General features: G+C 37.7%; 4 protein-coding genes across 5 annotated transcripts; all 4 read right to left on the bottom strand.

The window, feature by feature from the left end:
- Nucleotides 1-41: 41 nt before the first annotated feature.
- LOC118406430 (alpha-2,8-sialyltransferase 8B-like) lies at nucleotides 42-3,339 on the bottom strand. The gene is made up of 6 exons (XM_035806481.1): nucleotides 3,200-3,339; nucleotides 2,656-2,736; nucleotides 2,228-2,302; nucleotides 1,771-2,014; nucleotides 832-1,091; nucleotides 42-340 (listed from the first exon to the last, which is right to left on the bottom strand). The coding sequence occupies exons 1-6, from the start codon at nucleotides 3,301-3,303 to the stop codon at nucleotides 70-72; spliced, it is 1,035 nt and encodes a 344-aa protein (XP_035662374.1). The 5' UTR covers nucleotides 3,304-3,339; the 3' UTR covers nucleotides 42-69.
- A 1,503-nt stretch (nucleotides 3,340-4,842) lies between these two features.
- LOC118406427 (alpha-2,8-sialyltransferase 8B-like) lies at nucleotides 4,843-11,717 on the bottom strand. 2 transcript variants are annotated; one of them, XM_035806477.1, is made up of 7 exons: nucleotides 8,698-11,717; nucleotides 8,297-8,377; nucleotides 7,413-7,481; nucleotides 7,119-7,196; nucleotides 6,415-6,658; nucleotides 5,734-5,993; nucleotides 4,843-5,367 (listed from the first exon to the last, which is right to left on the bottom strand). In XM_035806477.1, the coding sequence occupies exons 1-7, from the start codon at nucleotides 8,805-8,807 to the stop codon at nucleotides 5,091-5,093; spliced, it is 1,119 nt and encodes a 372-aa protein (XP_035662370.1). In that variant the 5' UTR covers nucleotides 8,808-11,717; the 3' UTR covers nucleotides 4,843-5,090. The 2 variants fall into 2 exon arrangements, with proteins under 2 accessions (XP_035662370.1, XP_035662371.1); XM_035806478.1 differs by lacking the exon at nucleotides 7,119-7,196.
- Nucleotides 11,718-11,886: 169 nt separating this feature from the next.
- On the bottom strand, nucleotides 11,887-18,158 carry LOC118406434 (ras-related protein Rab-21-like). The gene is made up of 6 exons (XM_035806488.1): nucleotides 17,858-18,158; nucleotides 14,908-14,967; nucleotides 14,340-14,447; nucleotides 13,292-13,355; nucleotides 12,760-12,903; nucleotides 11,887-12,025 (listed from the first exon to the last, which is right to left on the bottom strand). Exons 1-6 carry the CDS (start codon nucleotides 17,987-17,989, stop codon nucleotides 11,907-11,909), a joined length of 627 nt encoding a protein of 208 aa, XP_035662381.1. The 5' UTR covers nucleotides 17,990-18,158; the 3' UTR covers nucleotides 11,887-11,906.
- Nucleotides 18,159-18,806: 648 nt separating this feature from the next.
- LOC118406441 (putative histone-lysine N-methyltransferase ASHH4) lies at nucleotides 18,807-22,911 on the bottom strand. Its single transcript, XM_035806494.1, has 5 exons — nucleotides 22,823-22,911; nucleotides 22,352-22,479; nucleotides 21,747-21,819; nucleotides 21,218-21,301; nucleotides 18,807-20,881 (listed from the first exon to the last, which is right to left on the bottom strand). The coding sequence occupies exons 2-5, from the start codon at nucleotides 22,441-22,443 to the stop codon at nucleotides 20,774-20,776; spliced, it is 357 nt and encodes a 118-aa protein (XP_035662387.1). The 5' UTR covers nucleotides 22,444-22,479; nucleotides 22,823-22,911; the 3' UTR covers nucleotides 18,807-20,773.
- Between the last annotated feature and the right edge of the window lie 582 nt (nucleotides 22,912-23,493).

Raw genomic sequence — 23,493 nt, 5'->3', positions numbered from 1 at the left:
GAGTTCTCAATATCCATATTGTCCTTTATTATTCATTTATTTCAGATGAAATTTCGTTATTTGTTAATTTCATGTACATATGTCCGTAACCAATCTTACCGACGCAGTCTGGTTTTCAGACCTGAGAAAGTCATATTCAATATTAAAGTTATGCCTATTTCTGTGATTAACGGGAATATGATCATAGTAATGATAAAACAGCGTCCTGTTGCGCATGTCCGTGGTGAACGGGTAGAAACCGTATAGGGTGATGACGTCACAGAACGTCGTTCCCAGGATGTAGGCGATGAGACCGGATGTTGGAGACTTCATCTCGGAAATCAGGGTTGACCTAAGCATCCTAGAACAAGAGGTTAAAGAAAACAAACCTCCGTGAACTAGATGATAGAGTTTAAGAATGGGTTTTTATTCTTATAGTGGAGTTTTGACAAACGTGGTCAGTTTATATTTGTTTTGCACCTGATATCCATGTATATCGAAGCTGAAATTGTAATAATGGCGGTTGTGTTTTCGTTGAGCGGGTGCCACAGTTTGAGAGAATACTATCTAAATTATTCTGATTCTAAAAACGTTGAAAACCACAAGTTTTAAATCGCATTATGCTGATGAATCTTTTGTTCAATAATCAATTTATTGACAGAACGTTATTTCATCATGGATAACATTAAATATCTCATTTAATAATCACCCTGCATACTAGCTGTCAATTTTGTCAAACTTAGTATCTGTTTTGTGTATCATATCTGATACTTCGCAATTCTTTCTTGACGTTAAATTAATATCAATTATATGTTGTCAATACGTTTTTGTCAAAGGTCTGCTTATGCGTACCTGGTCATCACTACCGGTACATTACGTAATGAATACGTGATGGTGACGTCAAGGTTATTTTTCTTCAGCACGGAACTGAGCGCCTCCAGAGCCCGTGTAACGGAAGCGGTGTTTGGTTTGACGTAGCTGATGACGCTCCCGTTTAGAGGAGCCAAGTTTTTGAGTACCCCCTTCCTCTTTCTTCTGGACATCAGGTCTTTCCGTAGCTCCAGGGTCTTCTGTAGGTTGACGAACGTCATGTTCGATTTGCTTCCAACGTCCTGTGCGGAGAATGGAATAAGCATGTTCATGGTTTTGACTAAGCATGCACAGCGAGATTGCCTGAAATATGTAAAAGGTAAAGACCCCATCTGGACATTTTACCATAGCCTAAATCATACTCAACAAATACAAGTAAGGAGCCTTTCTGACCATTACAAACGATGCATTTCGACTTCCATGTGCAGTTATTGCCATGAATCTGCTTATTGAATAATAAGCATTACAAAGGCATATATATATATATATATATATATATATATATATATATATATATATATATATATATATATATATATAACCTATGATCCACATGTGGGGTCGTCCATTGGTGGCGAGGGCTTTAATATGAAAAAAAACTATACAATTTCCACAAAATATGGTGAAAAAATCAGAAAACTGCAAAGAAATCCAAGACGACAAATTGGTTAACTAGTGAATCTAATCCCCCAGCAGAGGTTTCAGCCGGGATCTCTGACGGCTGCTTCTTTGGTAGCCATTCCCCTGAAACATCTGAATATAGTCAACTCACAGAATGTATCTCACCACAGTAAAGTCAAAATACCTCGAGCTGTTGAAAAACGTTCGGAATAACAGAATCACTTTTAAGCCAAAAGTTCTATTTTGAGGCGAAATCTCAAGTAATGTTGTTGCCACATCGGAAATTTGAGAAATGTTCACCTTTTCATAACCTTTGATGGGCGCCATGTTGATTCTGATGACGTAATTGTGATTGTCGATCTCGTTCCCACAACTGCTGTCCAGGAGAATCCCGCCGTTTCCCACGATTGCGCATGTGTGGTAATGGCGGACGGGTGTTGCTGTCATACAGCGTTTCCCTCTTTTGCACTTCAAACGGTTTTGGGCGAATTCCGAAAAATACGCAAAGTTTTCGAACGTCCTAAAATACTTGAAGGTCAAAAGCCTGAAAGAAGAAAAAGAGTTCCTAGTACATGTAGTTTGTTGCTGACAGAATATACTTTGCTATTTGCCTCATAACATAATTTATATACGATCGAAAAAGTCCCAGGAACTTTCCTTTAGATCTTCTTTGTGGGTGTTGTTTTGTCTTTGTTTTTTAATATCAAAAGTATCACGTCGTACAATAAGATAACCTAACAATTGAAGGTGTACTTACCTTATGCGGTTGGCCTTTTCGTTGGGCTTTGACGCCAGCTTTCTTGATTGAGGTCGACTCTCTACTTTCAAAACCCTAAAATGTTATGAATCGAATGAAAATATCAACAAGCAAAAGAAATAGAAAATTATTTTTCTAAATCTTACGTGTCTATCGCAGGGACGGTAAATTATATAATAACAATGATAATGATTTATTTGCAAAGACACGGCAAGTGACTAATCGCAATTAAATATATGATGGAATAATGATAATAATCATAGTAGTGATATACACAATAGGAAGATTTCTAAAGTAAGACGTTGATAAAAGATACACGTAGAGTTAGGTTTGTTGGGATCGAACTCTTCGTAGCAGGCATTGGAATACAAGTCTATCAACTACTTTAATGTTACGTTGAGTTCCTCGATTCAATGAATATTGATTACCTAGCTGTAGTATCTTTCACGTCTTCCACAGAGGAGATCTTTCTCGCCTGGATTCTCTGTTTAAGTGACGGTAACCTGAAACTTAAAAAAATTACTATGGGTTACCAATTTCAATAGAATACCACACTGGTACTTGTAATTACAAAAGAAATGTTGTACTAACAGTATACAATTTTGCTTCGCTCACTCAATGCTTTGATATGCAAATGATTGTATCATACACATCTTGTATTCTCCATTACTCTCTTTTGGGCGCTTTGACTGCTAAACTGTCGAAACTTGTTGATCATTAATCATAATCAAACAATGATCTTTTTCAGTACGCAATCGTAAGATTTCCTTTCAATGCCAATGGTTGTATGCTTGCAAAAAAACACCTTATGAAACGTACGTACGCCTTCGCAATTTTCTGAATCATACATTCATACTACATGTAAAGTGTAAGATCTCACAGCTCATATCTAAGCCGTTGCTTTATGGTGGCATGCGTGAATCATATGATAAACACAGCATTCTGCCCATTTTTAAGTTTTCTGTCCCTTACCTTGACGATACCCCATACGGAACGAGACAGTAGATCAGTAGTAATGTTGTGAAAACTACGAGCAGGATGAAGAAAGACGACAGCTGCCGCGAAGAAGCCGCCATTGAAAATCGTCTCCTAACTTTACAACCTAACCAGGAGGGCAGACGAGGTAAAACGGACATTAACCTCGGGCGATACCATTATACTTGTGGAGGGGCAGAATCAGAAGGTACACAAATTAGAACAGAACCTCTTTTATGCAAATTAAACTGGCTAGGTACATGTGAAAAAATTCAGTAGCAATGTAGGGTTCCTACTTTTAAAAGGATTGTAGTTACAGAAACCTATACTTGGCATAGCATGTCTAATAATTGTTATCAACACTGCCAGTCACCTGTGATCATAGCAAGCGTGGTCAAAGGTTTATGTATACACTGAGTGTGCAGGACACAAGCCCACATCACACGACAGGTAAATGTTTGACATCAGTATATAAAACAAGGGATAAAAAAACTCACGCCTTTTTAAATATCTTGAATTTGTCGTATGGCTTGCATATAAAAGCCATGGATCATACAAACTCGGGTTTGATTATTGTCATTAGTATTATCTGTGTTAACTGGTGATCATTTCCTCTTCGGTGAACATGGCTAGCGTAAGGAAAATTTTCTACCCCTTTCCCTCTTCGGTCCTTTCAGTCTCCATATATACCATCTTAATCTCATATTCTATTTCTACAGCATTAAAACAAAAGACAAGCAAGAACACAAACATCTATAGGGAGACTCATGGAAAACAAAACTCAAAGAAGGGGAAATGTGACATCATTCACTTATTGCAGTTTATTTTCAAGTTAAAGTTTAATCTGGTTCTCTTGTTCACCTTAGAAATGGGTAATAGGAAGATCTAGTCTGTTAGTAGCAGCATTCCGAAATATGCTCATTTTCTAAAGACTATTACTAGAAACAATAACAAACAGGTAATTTTGCTTCGTAGAATGTCAGGTTGTGTTTCCCACCTCATAAGAGCAGGTCCTCTAAGTAAAGGTAGTCCCGTATATGGCTTTGGACACATATGGCTGAACCCGAGGTCATACCACATAGATACAATCAACACTCAGTTACGACAACGTTTACAAGATATATACGTGCAAAATTGGCATTCCTCTATTCGAACCAATTCTAAACTCTCCTCTCTTTCTACATTGAACAAGCATTACAAGCAAGAGAATTACATTTCAACCATAAAGAGCCTTGACGTTCGTAGGGCAATCACACAACTCAGAATTAGCTGTCACAAATTAAATATAGAAACCGGGAGATTCCAAAAAATCCCTATCGACCAGAGGGTTTGTCCATTCTGTCCAGAGTTAATTGAAGACGAATATCACTTTATGATTGTATGTCCCAAATATTCTGAAATACGCAATTCTCTATACAGAAGGTTGTCATTTTATACACAAGGATTTATCTCAATGGACCTGAAGTGCAAATTCAAATACATCATGACATGTGACAATCCCTGCATGGCAGATATAGGAAAATATATCAAAGAAGGTTTGGATATTAGAAACTCCTCAACTGATTGTAAAAGCTTCCAATGATTGTAAGAAGCTTATCCCATACTACAACTCCTGTATTAGTTAGTTAAGCTATAGAACTGTAGTTATGTAGATGCCATACTTTGTACCTCGTACAATTGTTGTGCAATAAAGTTATCTATGATCATTCACGTGTTGATGCCGTAGAGACATTTGTATTGGTTGCTATCCACACTTGGACATGGTTTTGAACGGCGGGGTCCCTTTGAATTCCATCCCCCCTTCGCCTTCAAGTCGGTTAACTGACGTCAGGTACTCGTCTACACCAGTGTGGTCAGTGTCTCGTGGACACTAGTACTACTCGAAATCTCATTCACAAATGTCTGATACCAGTCGGACGAGTCCATTCTGATGCAGTAATCTAAAGAAGTCATGCTCAATGCCAAAGTTATGGCGACTTCTGCGTTTCTTTGCAACCGTAATGTTATCATAGTAGTGATAAAACAGCTTCCTGTTGCGCGAATCCGTGTCGAACGGGTAGAAACCGTACAGGGTGATGACGTCACAGAATCTAGTTGCCAGGATGTAGGCGATTAGCCCGGATGTTGGAGACTTCAAGCCAGGAATAAAAGTGTCACGTAGTGGCCTGGGACAACAAGAGAAAAGTAAATTTGAAATATGACTTTTTCATTCAAGTAAAGGACAGAAAAAGACTGATTTGTCAAACATTTTCTTGAAAAGCAATTTTTTTCAATGTAGCTAACTTATGCATGTTACACTTTTTGAGTGGTGATTTCTTACGTAAGAAAATAGACTTTATATACAAATGTATGATAAAACTAAATTGTTTTACTACTCTACCGTGCCCATAGCTACTCATTAATCGTGTCATTGATTTGATTTGATGTAGATAGCTTACGCCTGTTTTACCCAGGAGTACATTATAATGCATACTATCATTACTAGGTGATATCTTTCCCTGAAATGGAATGAAAAAAAATACCACCCTTACTTTGTGAACACCACTGGAACATTACTCCGAGAGTACGTCATAGTGATATTCAGCTTGTATTCCTTCAAAAGCGCCTGTAGCGCCTCCAGAGCTCGGATAGCGGCGCCTGTCTTTAACTTGACATAGCTGAAGACGCTTCCGTTCAGTAAGACCAGATGTTGAAGAACTTCTTCTCTCGTGTCGTTGGATGACAGCTCATCTCCTAGCTCTTTAACCCTCTTCCAATTGATGAAGGATAGGTTTGATTTTAGTCCAACGTCCTGAAGATGAAAAGAGTTGCAGCACAGTGAAACGAGAAATTGTATGTCTTAACGTTACACCTCCCTGATCTATATAGAGTCTCTAATTTGTAAATTTCTCGACAAAATATAACATATGAAATAGTCATGTTCATTCCACACGTTGTATTCTCTGTTCATATGGACATATGCCATTGATGAGTTTGTTACTTTTGGTCTTGTGACAAATTTAAAGTTAACATTCATTTCCTTCCAGCCTAAGAAGTTTGGATGCGTACTTGTAAGTAAAATTTGCATCCTACCAGATAATGATAAAACTTAGTCAAACAAGCGCTATAACATCAGTATAACCTTGGGTAGTTGGGACGTCGTATTTGCTTCCTAATAATTTGTGTTACAGTAAATCAAACGAAATCTATTCTCACAAAAGATCATTTCTGACCTGCTCGTAACCTCTTATGTCGGCCATATTCATTCTGATGACGTAATCATGACTGTCGATCTCGTTCCCACAGCTGCTGTTGAGAAGAATCCCGCCATTGCCGACGATTGCGCATGTGCGGTAGTGAAGCACCGGTGTTTCTGTTGGACAGTCTTTCCGCTTTTTACACTTTTTGCGGTTTTTGTATTCGGAGAAATATGCAAAGTTGTCAAAAGTTCTCAGTTTCTGCAATGATTGGTCGAGTCTGAAAAGAGAAATATCGATTTTTCATTTCAAAATTCCATGCATCACATGAGCAATATCTTCAGTCCATCTGAGATACTTAAAACTCAACATGTCAATTTGCCTAGTGACATACTGGTATGTGGGTTACTTCATTTATGTCTAATTTTTATATACTGTTTGTTGCATATCCATCGCTTTGTGACTGACACACATGCAGTTGTGAAAGGCAATATAAAAGCCGCAAAGGTACTTTTGTCGTATCAGTAAAAAAATTGTTTAATCATTACGACACATAAACACATTGCCTTAAATCTTATGTCCCCGTTTACTTAGTCAAAAAAATGTCGAGTCAACGTTATGTTTATAGTGGGGAGTATTTGTTTACATTTTATTTTTTACATAAAAAAACGTCTTGCTGGATACTCAGATGCAGAAGCTCTTTTTATGATATATTAACATGCTTAAAAATTTTTAACCACCTTGTGAGATTCTTTTTCAGAATCGCATCTAACTTTTTCCTTTTTGGTGGCTGGAAATGTTTCGTCACTTTTGGAGCCCTAAATGAATAGATAATAAATAGACAGGTATATTAGAATGTGTAATCAGAGTGGCTTGAACATGAAACTAGTATGTTAGCTTCCAGTGTCAAAAGAGGTCAAGTTTTAGAATTATTATTAAACTTATAGCGTCGATACGAACAAGTTAGAAATTGTATCAACACTAATATATCTGTCAATGATATCTGAATACTAAAATGATGAAGTTTGTACCACCTTGTGAGATTTTTCTTCAAGTTCTCATTCTTCCTTGTTGACTGGAAATGTTTCGTCACTCTAGGAGCCCTGAACGGAACAGATCATGATAAATAGACAATACATGTGTAGTTGATTTGTGATAACAAAAACATTAACATGATACCAATGGATTTCAGTGCCAGAAGGGTGACAGTTACTGTATCACTATGATTGTGCCTAGCGTTGAATGCTGTATTGCTTTTTGCATATATGTTATATATATAATCTTCATTGATACTAGTTTTCAAATAATCAATAAGCATAAACATGAGACGTATACGTTATACTGTAAGTAGACACCATAGCAACACCCATACATTTGTCAATATCTAACAGTGCTTTTAGATATGTTCCGGAGAAGTCGGTGCGACCTATTAGCTAGGTGACCTGTCTTACGAGAATGTTTTACAACACCAAGACATGGTTGAATAGTGGTTAGTAGTACCAAGGAGGTTAAAGAATCATCAACAATCTTTCTTTAACCTCCTTGGTAGTACAGTAGAAGCCGTTTAATTGCACCCCTAATTTGCCAGCATATTCAGTCCAATTATCCGGGTGGTGCGACAAAGCGAAGTTATCCAGCTACACCATACCACTACAGGACGTTGGGATTCGTGTAGTCTCCAAACAGACCCTACGGTGCCTTAGAAATAGTATCAAAGCTGGCAAAGGAGTATAGCCGGCCAAAGGGAGATAGCCGGCTAAGGGAGTCAAACGGGCCTTGCCAGCTTTGATACTATTTCTAAGGCACCGTACGTAGGGTCTGCTTGGAGACTAGGATTCGTGTGCGATAAACCGTTGTGCAATTTAGTAACTGGCTTCTACTGTATCCGAACTGTGAACATTAAACTGTGAACACGAACCTTGTAGTGTTGGCTCGTATGTGGAAGTCTGAGACCGTCTGTCTCAGCTGGATTCTGTTCTGTACTGCATTTACACTGTAGCTGAAAAAAACAAACAACATTCAACATGATGTACTAGCAGATTTGTTGTTAACAACGTAGTAGCATTACAGCTTGCTACATTACGATTGTATATGACAATTAGGAACGTTAAAATTGATCACTGTCACAAAAAGTAAACGTTTAAACCATTAACGAAGTTATTTCCCAATCCGTAATGTTAAAAAAATCTTACGTGACTTTCGAACAACAAAATCTACATGTGTGTTCGTAGAGTCAGCTATTTGTGGCTATTACATGTAGTACGTCCGAATACGATAATTTAGCTCTATGATCTAGAGTGGAATTCAGTTGTGACTTACCTTGTCAATGTTGGTATGTCAAAAGTTACGAAGTAGTAGTAGAGAATCACCGATAACGTGAAGAGAACGGTCAACATAAAGAATGACATAGGCCGGGACGGAGTCTCCATATTGTTAGCGCTTCTTTTTTACATGCACAGACAACCGGTCAAACCACATTTGATTACGGAAGACAGCAAGTAATATTAAAACACTGCAGTTTTGAAAACTGATCCTCCGACATGACAATGAGATCAGAATAACAGCATTCTTCCAAGGCAGAGTAAGGATTTGAAGAAACACCAAAGACAAGAGACATGATATTAAAACCAGCCATAAATGTAATCGCGAGTTGTGCCAGCACACTTCTTGGTCTTGCACAACGGGAAAACCCACTTTGGACCATGCCATTCTACTGACGGGGCCACAGGTTGATGAGAAAAAAATGCACGATAGGACAATAACCAAAATGCAAAGAGACGCTGACAAAACTCAATTTAATACCACTGAGATTAAGAAAAAACTTTGATCAAAACATGATTTTCGTCCATTGGGTGTCGACGAGGACCCTGGCATGACATAACTTAATCAACATATTAAAAAAAGCAAATTTCATGAGGGGGATACAAGAGCTTTCTATTTTTGCCGTTGATCTCCAACACAAAATTCTTACTAAAGATGGTAAAAAAAACATTCCCAATTGATAAAACAAACTTATTATCATTAGACTATTAGCCTTAGACAAAAGAAATAAACCCAATTGTTTCTGGTCTGGTACAAATGCACCAACGAATCATTAGAAATTTTGGACCCCAATTTGGTTATTTTCAGCCTTGGTGTTTTAATTCGTGACCTTTGATATCTTAAGTCTATATACTATGGATTAAAAATCCAAGAAATTGGCAAAATAATTAGTTTTAATCTTCATCATTTCTCAGAAATCAACGAGAGTAGTAGCATTACACTTTTATTTCAAACCTTGCATCATACATTCAGTATATCTTTAATATTTTATTTCCAATTCTGCTGTGAAAAAAATAATCAACTCGATCGTTTTAGCTCCCTATCCCTAACACGATCTCTAAGCAGATATTTGGAGAAATTGTAACATTCATTCAGGCTGTATTATTTTTCCTTATGGACACATAGACCTACATGTATGGAAAACAGCGCTGCAACCAAGATACTGTAATTGTTTCATTGTAGTGGTAACCACACAGCCTTACCGGTACCGTAAAATAACTGCAATTCCTGTTTTGTATTTCTACTGTACTATACAGAATTGCTTCCATCCCCAACTTTTAACTCCAGGAAAATATAAAACCACTGTGAAAGTAGATAACTTTACAGCATGTTACAATTTCTCTTCCAACATCTGCTTGGACCTTCCCTTTAATTTTGTGTACACAGCGACTTTTGTTGTGATTACTAAGAGCCAGTGACATTGTAAGAATTAATACGTTTCACTGTTGTACACTATTTCTTCTGTACAAACAAATCTACAAACTTGGGTACATGGCTCCCCCTATGCGCATCACAAGATAGCACTACAAGTCAATATCGACTTACATCAATTACTACTAACTCGTGCTGGTTAACACTGACGAAACAAAAGTTACAATATAATATGTACCTTTAGTTATCACAGTATAACTTTCCAATGTGTGCTAATATATAGTTGTTAACCAGAGGTTGAACACATACTGTCACAACATACTGTACTTATAGTCTTGTAAGCTACTGCCTGTTACCACATCTATTTGATATTATATTAACTTATATTCATTAATAATGAAATATCAGACAATTCGGAACAGGCCTAAAATAGCGACAAGGTTGTTTCCTAGCAAAATGTGGGGACATTACTAATACTAGTGCACAGGAGAGGATGAAAATTTGAAAGAAAACAAAATATGCACAAATTTTGATCCCTAAAATTTCATACAGAACAGATGCTCTGAAAGGCTCTGTTTTAACCACACTTAGTTAGTGACACATTTTGTAACAGAAAACACACAACCACTTGTCAACCAATCAGAAAGCAGCAATAGAGGTCAGCCAAGGTCGTGAACTTCTTGTGTAGCAAAGTGACAATTTTGTAGCAGATTGTCATCTATCTTTTTTCTTTGTACAATGTGAGAATTTTTACAGGCATTATGAGACTGTCTGATGCATTCATACACTTAACTTATCAAGTTCCATATATTCTTTACAATGTGCAAATTAATATCTGTAAAAAAATCATATGCAGAATTACAAAATCAATCAAAAGATGACCATCTACATACTGGCTCCAACATAATGAAACAAAGTTCTAGTCCAATTTTCACCAAGAAATACACAGCTATCAATACTCGGAATAGAGTACAATTATTCACACTATAGAATGCATTAACTTATACAACAGCTATGTAAACCGTTTTTTTCACAAATTTCATCACATCTGCATTAAGCTAACAATATGTACCTTTCTTACTCATGATTCCTAAAAGTAGTGCTTGTATACATATACATATACATACATATTAATCAGGTACATACATGTAGCTAGGGCAAGTGTTTGTTGTACAATGCAAGTATAATACATGTAACAGACATGTCATCTTGGCCAAATTAATGGGAGAAACCTTCTTGAAGTTCCAGGAATGAACGCTCCTCTATCATTCATCTAAAAATCTAATCTTTTCTGAAAACATCTAAGTAATCTTTAACTCCGTTTCCGGGTTTGGCAAGACAAATGATCAACCAGTTGCGACTTCATAGAAAGAACTCTCCCAACAGATACTGTAAATGCAAAAATGTCAGCGGTGGTTGTATGTTGTTTTGTTTTTTTTTGCGGTGGCAGCTTTACCGCGAACTTAAAACCACCGCAAACATTTTTCCATGGCAGTAAGAGACCACAGTGCATGGTGCTACCACGAACTTAAAACCAACACAAAAAGTCCTTTTTCCGCTACTGCGAAATTCCTGCAAAATTAAATGCATTTACAGTAGTCTATCCAATAATGTCAGGACCCATTGTTGATTTGTCCCACCCATGTACAGTACACAATAAATCACTTCAAGATTATGTAGATGTTTTTAGAAAGGCCAAAATTTTATGCTAGTGATAGAGAAAATTTCATTTCACTGGCCCCTCAACAAATCCTTGGACAGACTACCAGAGAGTAAAGTCACAGTACAAAATGTTGCAACTTTCTTTTCTGTTTTTTTTCTTCTGTTTTTCTCCTTCAGCAACACCCGCTCTTCTGCTCCTGTGGTTCGTCCTCTGTGATCTGAATGTTTCTCCGTGTTGACCCAGGTTTGGCTGTGGCGTCTGCTTTGGAATTGGAGTCCTTTTCTAACATTCCTACCAAATTGAGAAATAACAAAACAACACTGTTAGCAATACGACCAATGAAATTCCTATGGATAACAGAGTCATGTAATGGCCGTGTGGATAAATAAGAATGTATTGAATTGGAATTTAAAGGTTCTTGGTTTGAAGGTCCCAATGTTATGCACTCCACTCAGGTGAAATTGATAGCATAGACTGATTTCAGCCCTTCACACAGCACTGGAATCAATCAGAAAATGAGTCTGCAAGCTATAATTATAGATGACATTTTGACAGGAATATGTCTGGTACCCTTATCATCATTGCACAATTTTCAGAGATTGGACAATATTTGTAGGTCAGTGAGCCCCGTTGAATACGCCTGCCTTCGGACGAGAGCCTTCAGGCATTCTACCAGTGAAAACACAAAACAAGAAATATATAAACCTGTATTTTTTCTTAAAACTATGTCAGACTGCAAATTGAAAATTTAACAATTGCATCACAACATAGTACAAAGCTTAACTTTCTTCTAACACAAAAGTACACAAGGATCAAATATTCAGCAACCACTGTTGCCTTCATCTGTCATTGAAAATTTTATCCGTGTATACTTTTGTATTGGAGGAAAGTTCAGCTTTGTACTATGATTCCTACTAACAAAGATGAGCTTCCATGATAATGCATCACATAAACATAATGTCAGGCATTTTTCACTGATAAATAGTTTCAGAGAAAGAATATCAACTTGTTAAGTAAAGACTTACTCTTCGTAAGGTCTAGAAACATCTCTTCTACTCCTTTGTTGAGTTTTGCGGACGTGTGGAAGTGTTTGGCTCCCACCGACGTCGCGTACGCCTCTGCCTCGTCTGCCGGAACGTTTCGCTGCTTCTCTAAATCTATCTTGTTTCCTTGAGAGAGATAAGAAATTCTTGGTTGTATACAAGCAGCTTCAGTGTCTTGTCTTTGTGTAACAAGCTGTATATGTTCTTGGCTTGAATTATAGTTTTACTATTACAGCTTAGCACTGCAAGAAGATTCTATTTTTTTTTCAATGAAGGAAAATAAAAGCATTACCAATGTTGTGTCTTGACACAACATAATAAGTCCAAAACTGACAATAAAAAAACTATAAAGAAAAGGAAGACTTTCGGTAATGTATAACTGCACACGTCTGTTAATTGCACAGAATCCCAAAATCCCAAGCCGGTGTGGTCCAGCTGAATATCTCCAAATTATTGCACCACCAGATAATTGCACGAACAACTTCTACTGTATTGTATAGAAGAACTTCCTTACCTGCTATACAAAGAGTGACTTCACTGCCCAGCATTTTTCGCAGCTCCTTTACCCAGTTTTTCACCTGGAGGATACAAAGTGTTTTGTAGATTTAGATGCTGCATAAGACATATTTTCATACCTTTCAGAACAATTCTAGTCAGAATTGCTAAAAACTGGAAGCCATTCTATCAAGGGAAACAACCCTATGGAAAGACCTAACACAACACTTAGGAGCACAGAGCAAAAGGATGGGAGATAACAGATAAATGGGGGGGAATAGCTACAAAGCTAAAAGCTGTTAACTAATACAACATTAGTTGTGGGACAATCTTAAGTACCGTGCGTAAGATTCCTTAAAGAAATCGACTTTCTTACTTACATATACACTACCAACAGTAGTTCCAAACACAAATCTTATACAGTTAGGGCAGCATACATTATAACAACGGAGCATATTCAAATATGACAAACATGCTATGATCACCTATACTATAGTGGTACCAGACTATGTCTGACATGAGGGTCAGGATTTAATGCAATTAGTTTGCTAGATTCTATCAGATTTTCATTGATTCTTGGCAAATGGACACGGTCTGATTTATTTCATTGTAGCACAATGTCTGACTTATTGCATAAACACTGAAACTTAGACTCTAGCAGTAAAAGTACTTAATTTGGGCAAAATTGTGGATTGTGTCTATCTGAAGAAAGATGGGGAAATTAAAAGATTGGAGAGTATACATATATGTATAAGTTTTGTGCACCATGGCTCAGAGCTGTCACCATGCTGTGATTGTGGGTATACTGTTGCACCTAGATACATGTATTTGTGTAGGGTTACATAATAATATGTAAAAATACCATATTATATACTACTAATAGTATACAGCATTAATAACACCAAGCCCCATAATATATAGCTACATGAATTGGGTTAATGGCAATTTCTGACAGGTTGAAACTGTATTGGCTGGTAACCAAGGTTTTGCTGACTTTCATGTGCCTTTGCAAACCTGTGTACCAGTGTAATGGTTCTCAAAATGAGTGCATATACATATGTGTGTACCTTTTGGAAAGAGTCCTCATCTGTAATATCGTATACTAGAATGGCTCCGTTACTGTCTCTGTAGTAGATGGGACCCAGCGCATGGAACCTCTCCTGTCCTGCCGTATCCTACAGTGCACAAAAAACATATCTTATTCAAAGTTATTGCAGAGGTCTTCCTAGGAATAAAATTGCATTGCCTGGGTGCACAACGACCAAGTAATATAAGGGGATGGTGTAGGTTTATCCCCTTCAACGTTGTGATACAACGTTGTGACAGGATTCTAAGTTAGAATGGGACATTCTAAGGCTTCTTGAGAGCCAAAACTGATGCCAAACAGGTCACAGTTGACTGTAGACACATCTATATGTGACCTAGTACAGGTAGGAGTATCCCTGGTCAATCAGAATGTCATGCTTGTCAGAAGATCCCCTGGGCAATGGGGCACATTACCAGGGAAAAGGTAAATCTAAATGACAATTACTTAAACACAGAAATATTATTGAGACCTTTGAATTAAAAGAACATTTTGTAAGAATTGGGAAAAATGCTTACATTTACATGTACCTGAAATCAAAGATGACTTACCCAAATTGCCAAGTTTACTCTTTTCCCAGCTATGTTGAGCTTCTTTGTGAGGAAACTTGCCTGTGAAAAAAGAATAAGAACAAAGTTTAAAATCTTCTCTACAACATGACTATTTCAAGTTTGCACATGACCAAATGGCCAGGTACTTCTGTTTACCTGTGCGGGAGGCGCACTTTTTATGATGTTATAATGGACACAAATCACATCTAAATTAGCCATTCCAGTCCTGAACATCTGGTTTGTTTCATCTTAATATTTCTTATAGTTTAAAGAATACCTGTTATTTCAGAGGAAAAATATATTTCGCCACAGAATTATCATTATACAACTGTACTGCCATACCTTGACAATCATGGCATGCAGTCCACAAACAGTATTTTACATGGGGGAAATGGTACAGTAAGACCATTTACTTTTCCTGTGGTTCTATCTTGTGGTAGGGCTTCCAATCCCACATCCTCTTAAAACCAGAACGACTTATGCAGCACTTAACGTCTTAAGCTTGTCTAAGCTAAGTTGGTATTGGATACTAAGTTCCAGTATAGCTGTAACTAACACACCAGCTTTGCAGGCACAGGTAAAAATGACTATCAACTCTCCTCTACTTCACTCTTGTTATTTTCTTGGACCGGTAAGCCCTTAAACATATGAAGGCCTGTCAGTATAATCTGTTCATTTTTTAATCCGTCCAACATTTTATCCACTTATTTTTTCAGGTCGGGATATCGTGGACTGGTCCAACAAGAAAAAACAGTTTTGTACTGATACAGTGTACCAGTACCTACCGGTACTAACACTTATCATTCATATAAAAGCTGGTGTATTATGCTGAAGGATGATCATACTGGCTATACAAATTATACTTGATTCTACTAATATATAAGGCATGGTGCAATAAGTTCCACAAGAATGCAAACATGGGTAACATACAATACTACATTGACATAATGCCAACCACATGTCATTCAAAAATTACATAGAACTCACATGCCTTTCAATTCACATGATCAAGACTTTCTTGCCATGCATACAGATTGGGTTTTGTGATTTTCAACATCTATCATAACATTAACAGCTCTTTGAAAACTCGAAGCAAAGAATTTCTGGGGCTTGACAACATTATTTGTTTAGCCACTACTCGTGACAGCCATCTAATTATGTCTTTACAAGAATAACAACCATATCCACTTGTACTGATGATAGTTATGCGTCGTTACACAAGTTACACTGAAAAATATCTGGACAAAAATTATAAAACGTTAGGGACCGTACGGCATTTAGCGAGGGGGGAGGGCCGGTCGCCAGGGGGGGGAGGGCCATGCAAAAAAATATTTTGCCAGGGGGAGGGCCTAGCAAATTTTTTTTTACTTGGGGGGAGGGCCAAGCAAAAAAAAAAATAGCTTGGTCTGCCAGCAAAATATGTCCCTTAAAATCCAAGAAACGGCGTTTCAGAGGGTCAAGATTTCAAAATTTTTCTGGACCTCTGCAAGGGATCGCCGAGGTTGGCGCTCGGGATACAGTGAAAATGCGAAAGGGAGGGGGCGGGGCTTATGCATGACGCCCTCGAAAACCTTCTTCACGCACAGAAATGTTATTAAACTCTAAATTAGTCTGCCAGCAAAATTTACCCCTGTCTTATTGCCCTCAAAATGTAAGAAATGGCGTTTCAAAGCTCGAGCGTAAATATTTGCAAATTTCCCTGGATCCCTTTTGACGTGACCGGCCTCGCGCCTTTGATGACCGACATCGTGATACTGTGTTTGGGGGGGATTTGATTTTGTATTTCTAAATTGAAATGCTACTAAAGTTAGCTTTGTTTGTCAGCAAAATATCTCCTCAAACTGAAGGAAATAGCTTTTAAGAGGGTCAAGATTTCAAAATTCTCCCGGACCTACCTTGCGATTCTTCGTGCCTTTGGCGCCGAACATGGTGTTCGGAACGTCGTTCTCAAAAACTTGAAACCCTCGTATTTTTTTTTCATAGAAATGTCATCTAACCAGCAAATTTTCCCATAAAAAAAGCAATGCAGGAAATCGTGGCAAAAAAGCGTGGCATTTCTAAAAGATCTCCTGCAAGTCTGCGGTCTCACGCCCGCCGGCGGCTAGAGAGACTGGCGACCGGTCTTACCCCGCCGTGGGAAAATCAGCGTCACGCGTCGGCGCCCCCCTCCCCACTACAGTTTTGGAAGTCGAATCGTGCTGTCGTTTTAGTTTTCATTTCTCCCCCCCCCTCGATTTACCGTAAGTTATTACCACCACAGAACCAAAAAAAAGTCCAAAATATATGTAAATTGAAAATAGTTTCCGTCAAGCCGCTCAGGCCCGCGAGCTTGCAATACGTAAATTTAGGGAGCGGGGCGCGCGCCGCTTCGTGGCGCAAATCTACTAGAAACCCAGGTACAAATGCTTTTTAGGTGTAGTATCAATATCAAAACAATGAAATAGCTTCTATAAAGCAAATATTTATGCCTCTATGAAGCAGATATTTATCCCTCTATTTAGCAGATATTTTGAGCCATTCTGTTTTCCTTTTTTTACTAAGGGTGAGAGATCTGCTTCTCGATGAAAATCATGAAAAAGTATGACGCAAAGCACATTTCCAAATGCGGGAGCGCAGTGTTTTATTGGCGTCTTGAATATTTTTTTCAAAGTTGATAGGAGGGGGAGGGCCAAGCAAAAATATTTTGTCTTGGGGGGAGGGCCTAGCAAAAAAAATTTTACCTGGGGGGAGGGCCATGCAAAAATTTTTTGACCCGACCCTCTGGCGACCGGCCCTCCCCCCTCACTAAACGCCGTACGGTCCCTTATCTTGGAAATATTATTTTCCAGTAATTTAATTAACGTTACAGTACACACATATCTTGTTCCGTCATGATGTTACAACATACATCGAATATGTCAGATAATACGAATATATCGGGATTATATGGGAGACATAATTTGTTTCCTACCTGCAAAGTTGAGATGTGTTTATCGTTGAACTTGTCCTCGCAGTACCGCAAAACTAGTGACGTTTTCCCCACACACCCCTCCCCTAACAGAACCACCTTAAACTGGTGTCCTCTTGCGCCGCCTGCGGCCATGTCAACACCAGTAGTCACTCCACAAAACTCTCAAAGATCTCAACTCTAGCTCCGACTGCGGCAAATATCTCTGGTTTTGCAACAGGAGTAGAAGTTTGTGAAATAACAGGAACACTAGGAAATGTTGAAGTCCACCAAAATGGCGTCTTTCCTTTTGAGAGATGACGTAACGACATCATGTGACAGGTGAATCACGGGAAATCTCGCGAGATGTTGGGGAAAATGAGCGGGAAATTTGAAAAATAGATAGGCAAGGTAGTTGATCAATATCTGACACTTATAACTTTGTATGACGATATCCACGTCTATGTCTACATAAAAAGATAGTCCCCATACGTCTACACAACCAAAGAGCTAAAGCTCCATCCATTTTACTGTCCATCCATCCACCCATTTTATCCATCCATCCTTCCATGGTTCCATCAAGGAATCAAGAAACCAAATCTCAGATCATGATCAAGTGATGATAACAATGCTTGCGGTAAAATCAAAATTGATGATGTATTACCTTTTAACAGTCACTTATCAACCTATTAGTACAACGTACCATAATTGTTTTTGCCGACAAATCAGTGTGTTGCATGAACTGTTTTCACCGATGTAACATTTAACGTTATCTCCAAATGTTGGGATAACATATTCCTGAGACATAAGTTGTGACATAACGTTATAAACTAAAAACTGTTAGGATAACAGTTCTTTTAGTCACTGAGTCGATAAATCAAAGAAAATCTATGAAAAAGAAGGTACAATGTACTTGTTTGTTGTTATTATAAAGCTAATTGTGGATCCAAATAGAGCCAAGTCAAAACCTTAATTTTCAATGTCAAGTTAATTGCAAAAAATCACTGCAACTTCTACAAAAACAGGCCACAGCAGTTATGACTAAAAACTAACATTACAGTAAATTTTCAATGAACAAAACATGATTGTTTGCAATTCTCAAAGGTGTTCATACCTAACATTACTTATCTATAAGTGTCTATCATATTTTGATGTCATTTCTCACATTGCAAAGAAAAGAAAAAAACTAGAATCGGAAATCACCTGGTACAAAACGTTTGCAAGATAATGTCACAAACTTCTTCATATATCACATAGTGGAAAGCTTCACATCATATACTAGTATATATAAGGGATAGCATTGTTGTTTAGAGGCACTGATCATTTATGCCGATGGAAGCACAATTTTTGGTATCGTTATCATTGTTTCAATGACAGCTCAGCACATTACAAATGTTATATATTTTCAACAAATGCTAAATACATCAAAATTACATACACATATGTATGTATGTACATGTACTGGAAATACTATACCAGTTAAAGAATCAGTCAGGAAAATAAAAGCAACCTGGAAAAGAAAAACTTATCCTGAGAGTTGAAGGCAAAAAATTCAAACTCCTGAGTTTTGTTTGTTATTTACCTCTGCCAAGTCACTTTAACTTCCTGACTCATCACACTTAAATTTCACCAAAATGGTAAAGAATGGAACTATCGTTGGCACACGCTAGAACACCTTTATCTGTGGGGTAATCCTATATCCGTTGTTTCTTTAAACCGGGTATTTAGGGAAGTTGATTGACGGTGCAATATTTTGATGCAATTGGAAACCACTGTCTATTGACTTAATTTTCCTAAAATACTGGTTTTAAAATCAATGGATAAAGGTTATCTCGTGGATAACAGTGGACTTGCATTACAGAAACTGTGCAACCTTTGCAGAGGATTTCAGCTCTCTGGCTGAGTGATGTCATGTTGAAATGATATAATAAATATCTAAATATAATGTCAAACAAAAGCAGCATATACCATGTAAATATGTTATTGTTGGAGGCTTGTAGTTGCCTCTCGTTGTTGCCAGCAAAATAGATAAAACAAAATAAAGGTAAGATAAAATACAATACAATAGAATAATTATTGTACTTTGAAACAAGTCTATAAGGACCTTAACAGATACAGTTTATCATGATATGTAATCAAACAGTAAATTGAGAGCAAAAACATAGCATATCATTCTATCTTTGCCCACAGGATCTAAGGTATATGAGGTGGTTTAGTATCTTAGACCACATGAAGTCACTAAAAATCTTAGAACCACCCTTAATATACATCTCTTAATAAAGACATATTAATATAGATGGAATGTGACTTGGAGATACATGTATGATTTCAAAGAACCTTTAAAGAAAATCTTAGTAAATTGACAGCTACAAAATGTTTACCAATGGCAGTGCAAAAACTGGTCGTCAGAGCTATAGAAACTCTAAATTCATTAACATTTTTGATGTCAGGCTGAGAATGGATTTGATCTTTGCATTCACGGATGAAACATTGGGATACAGAGAAAAGTGTGGCATACTCTCTGAGCTTAAAAGCCACCAGAGTGCATGTTCACCAGTACTTCGAGCCCTGATAGTGCCTTTTAGTGCAAGGTTCTAACCAGGATTTTTTTACAGGAAAGGGAACATCTTAATTAGCACGACCAAGCTAGATGGCGTGAGACACAGGGATGAGCATTGTAGGGGAGCATCCCCCCCTGAAATTTTTAATTTGATATTTACAACCCTCAGAATGGTCTATTTCCTGCATTTTGAGGAAGAAAAAGCTATCAATTTTTACCTTTAGACAACAGGTAAGCTCACTATGCTGGTTGAAACATAATTAGGCCCAATCACAGAGTACTGGGGATACGAAATCACAGCATAGGGGCCCCCATGCTATGCCCTGGTAAGAACCCTACATCTATAGTGTCCATTATTTTGACTTGATCATGACACTGTGTCATTCTGTGCTTGTTTGTTGTTCCTCCAGTTGTTCTCTGATGACAGGTGAGATGACTGCTTCTCTCTCTGCTTTCTGTTCAGGATTCAGGAAGTAAAACCCTTGGACCTGGTACAGAAACAAAACAGGAAGGTTAGACATCCAGGTAAGATATGTATACACCTCATACTCATAGCAATTGCTCAAGCAGCTGGATATAATTTTGGAAACGGTCACTGACAGACATTTGGCATTTCGTCTGTGACGTCATGTATGATAAGACTGATATGGACTACATAGCTGACAAGCATTACATGCTTGCAAGGACAACCACACGCCAAATCTAAAGGGTTTGTTTGTTGATTTGTGTTACGATTTGTAGTTTATTTGTTCAAGCCAGATGACTGCCTGAGTTTTGTGGCAAATGGTTATACACGCTGAATTCCATATATATTTAAGCATCACCTTGTGTATACACTTGGTATTGCAGCAGTTACACTGGAAGGGCTGGGCCATTTGCCACTCTGTCGTGGTGTAGTCAAAAGTTAACTGCGGGGAGGAAAAAATATGGTTAAAAACTTTTGTCTCTTCAAGGACTAACTGTTGTTATGGAAAGAATATTGCTTGTCTTAGTATCCTTGGTCATAAATGCATCACTATGCATCTTCTTAAGATAAGTCATAATTAAAAGGTGTGAGAAAGAGGGCACAAACATTTGCTTCAGCAGAAAAACAACTGAGAAAGTTTCAGACTATATATAATACAGTATTCATTGAGATTAGATTACAGAATTGCACCACTGCTGACAACATTTACTATGGATTTTGTAGTTTTAAGTTTCAAAAGCAGGTGTAACAGTGGGGTTCAAATGCCACCAAACTAACCAAGCCAAACGGATCTGGCGTTTGTGACATAGTGGCCCGGGTTTGGCACGGATTCGAATCCCGGGAGCCAGAAGACTATTTCTATTCGCCTCTTACACAGGTAAACTCACCTCCTCCCCTGGAAGGATGTCCTTGACTGCATACAGGTCCCAGGACGGGCTGTACTGGAACTGGGTGTTGGGGCTGAAGGAGTCAACCAAAATAGAATTACTACTAATCATGTCCAGGTTTATCCTAATCTAACTTAACGTTACTAGATATTAGTCACCAAATCAATCAAGAAATAAAAGAAGAAAATTAATATCAAACTACATGTTGACTGTCGTGTGAGTGAAATAAAATTATTGTCTTTGCTTTAGGTTCTGTGTCAAAGACAGGATACTTTTATTGGACTTTTGCATAGAACAAGAAACTTTTCCCAAAGAAGAAATGTATTCCTCCCAGAGTCCAACATTAAATAATGAACCTTCTTTGTTTATTTATTCGCACAACGAAATACTTAAAAGAATACAGAAAAGAATACATAAAACAGGTGCAGGAGGAGGGGAAAACTGTTAACAGCTTATACTATTCCCTCCTCCTCTATACTAAACAAAATGTATGGTAATCAATAGATAACACAAAAGAGTAACACATAGGATGTGATAATGATACAAAAGGATAATCAAATAGTAATAGTAATATAATTACCTTCCCCAGGGATAAACCCCCTTACCTGCAGGAATGATTGACAAAAATGAGTTTCCCCTCAGGATGGATGTGGGAGTGGCTGGCCACCTGGATGGTGTAGGGCGTCGGCTGCCTCATCTTGTCTCCATATAAGGTAAAAAGGTGGGTGCCGGCCTGTACATGTCATTGGTAAACAGAGAAAATATGTTTTAGGAGATTTTGAAAGACCTTCCAAACAAAAATTGATTCAATTTTATGATCTCCATACCTAAAATGTCATAGTATGCTACTATGTACAATGTATCCATTTTGGCGCCCAAATCAGTATCGATTACTAGGTTGCGCAACTGGTGAAAAGTTTGGCAATGAAGTGCTTGTAGTCTTAGACAAAGGAGTCTACATTCTTTCACATTGTTATTCTAGTTTCTTAAATGTTCTGTAGAAAATAACAATCAAATTTTGCAACTAAAACAGTTCTCAAAATGTATAATTAGTAGATTAAATCCCCATAACTAACCTTAATGTTGGTGTTGGCGACGACACATTTTCCGCTAATGTCAGCTCTGGGAACAACTGACACAATATCTTCATCTGGCCTGAGTGCCTAGAATATACAAACACAGACAGTAAGTTTCCACATCAGCTAGGGCTTGTCCAACTTTTAGATTTTTCTGTCCCAATTGTTTGTTAGTGGCTGGCTTAGCCGGTACTTTCTTCAATTTTCGTTCTTGTTAAATCTGTCATCTTAAGGTTACAAAAATACATTTTCATGTCAAGAAATTCAGATTTTTGGAAAGGCTAGCATTAGATTTTTGTTGGTTCCAAGATGCAAATTTCCATCCCGGGATGGAGGGATGTGTCATGCTGATGCAGACAGCCCAGTTCAATAGCCTGGTATCCAGCCGTATCAGATAGCTCCCAAGTTTCTTCTGTCCTCTCCCCGTATTTGCAGAGAGGACAGAAGAGACTCAGGAGCTATAATATGGCTAGATACCAGGCTACAAGTTCCATGTATAAGTATACAATTTATGTCCAAGCTTTCAAAATAATTTAAATCACTACATGCACCTTAAAGGAAGGATGCTTCTTAGTTAAGTTGGTCATTTTTAAATAGATTAGGTACATAGTAGCAAGCATTTATCAGAATATGCTCATCTTGCTAGTTGAATTTGTGGTGGAAAAATTGGT

This window comes from Branchiostoma floridae, chromosome 19 (genome assembly GCF_000003815.2).
Source record: "Branchiostoma floridae strain S238N-H82 chromosome 19, Bfl_VNyyK, whole genome shotgun sequence".
NCBI lineage: Eukaryota > Metazoa > Chordata > Leptocardii > Amphioxiformes > Branchiostomatidae > Branchiostoma > Branchiostoma floridae.
This window is presented reverse-complemented; position numbering and strand designations above follow the sequence as displayed.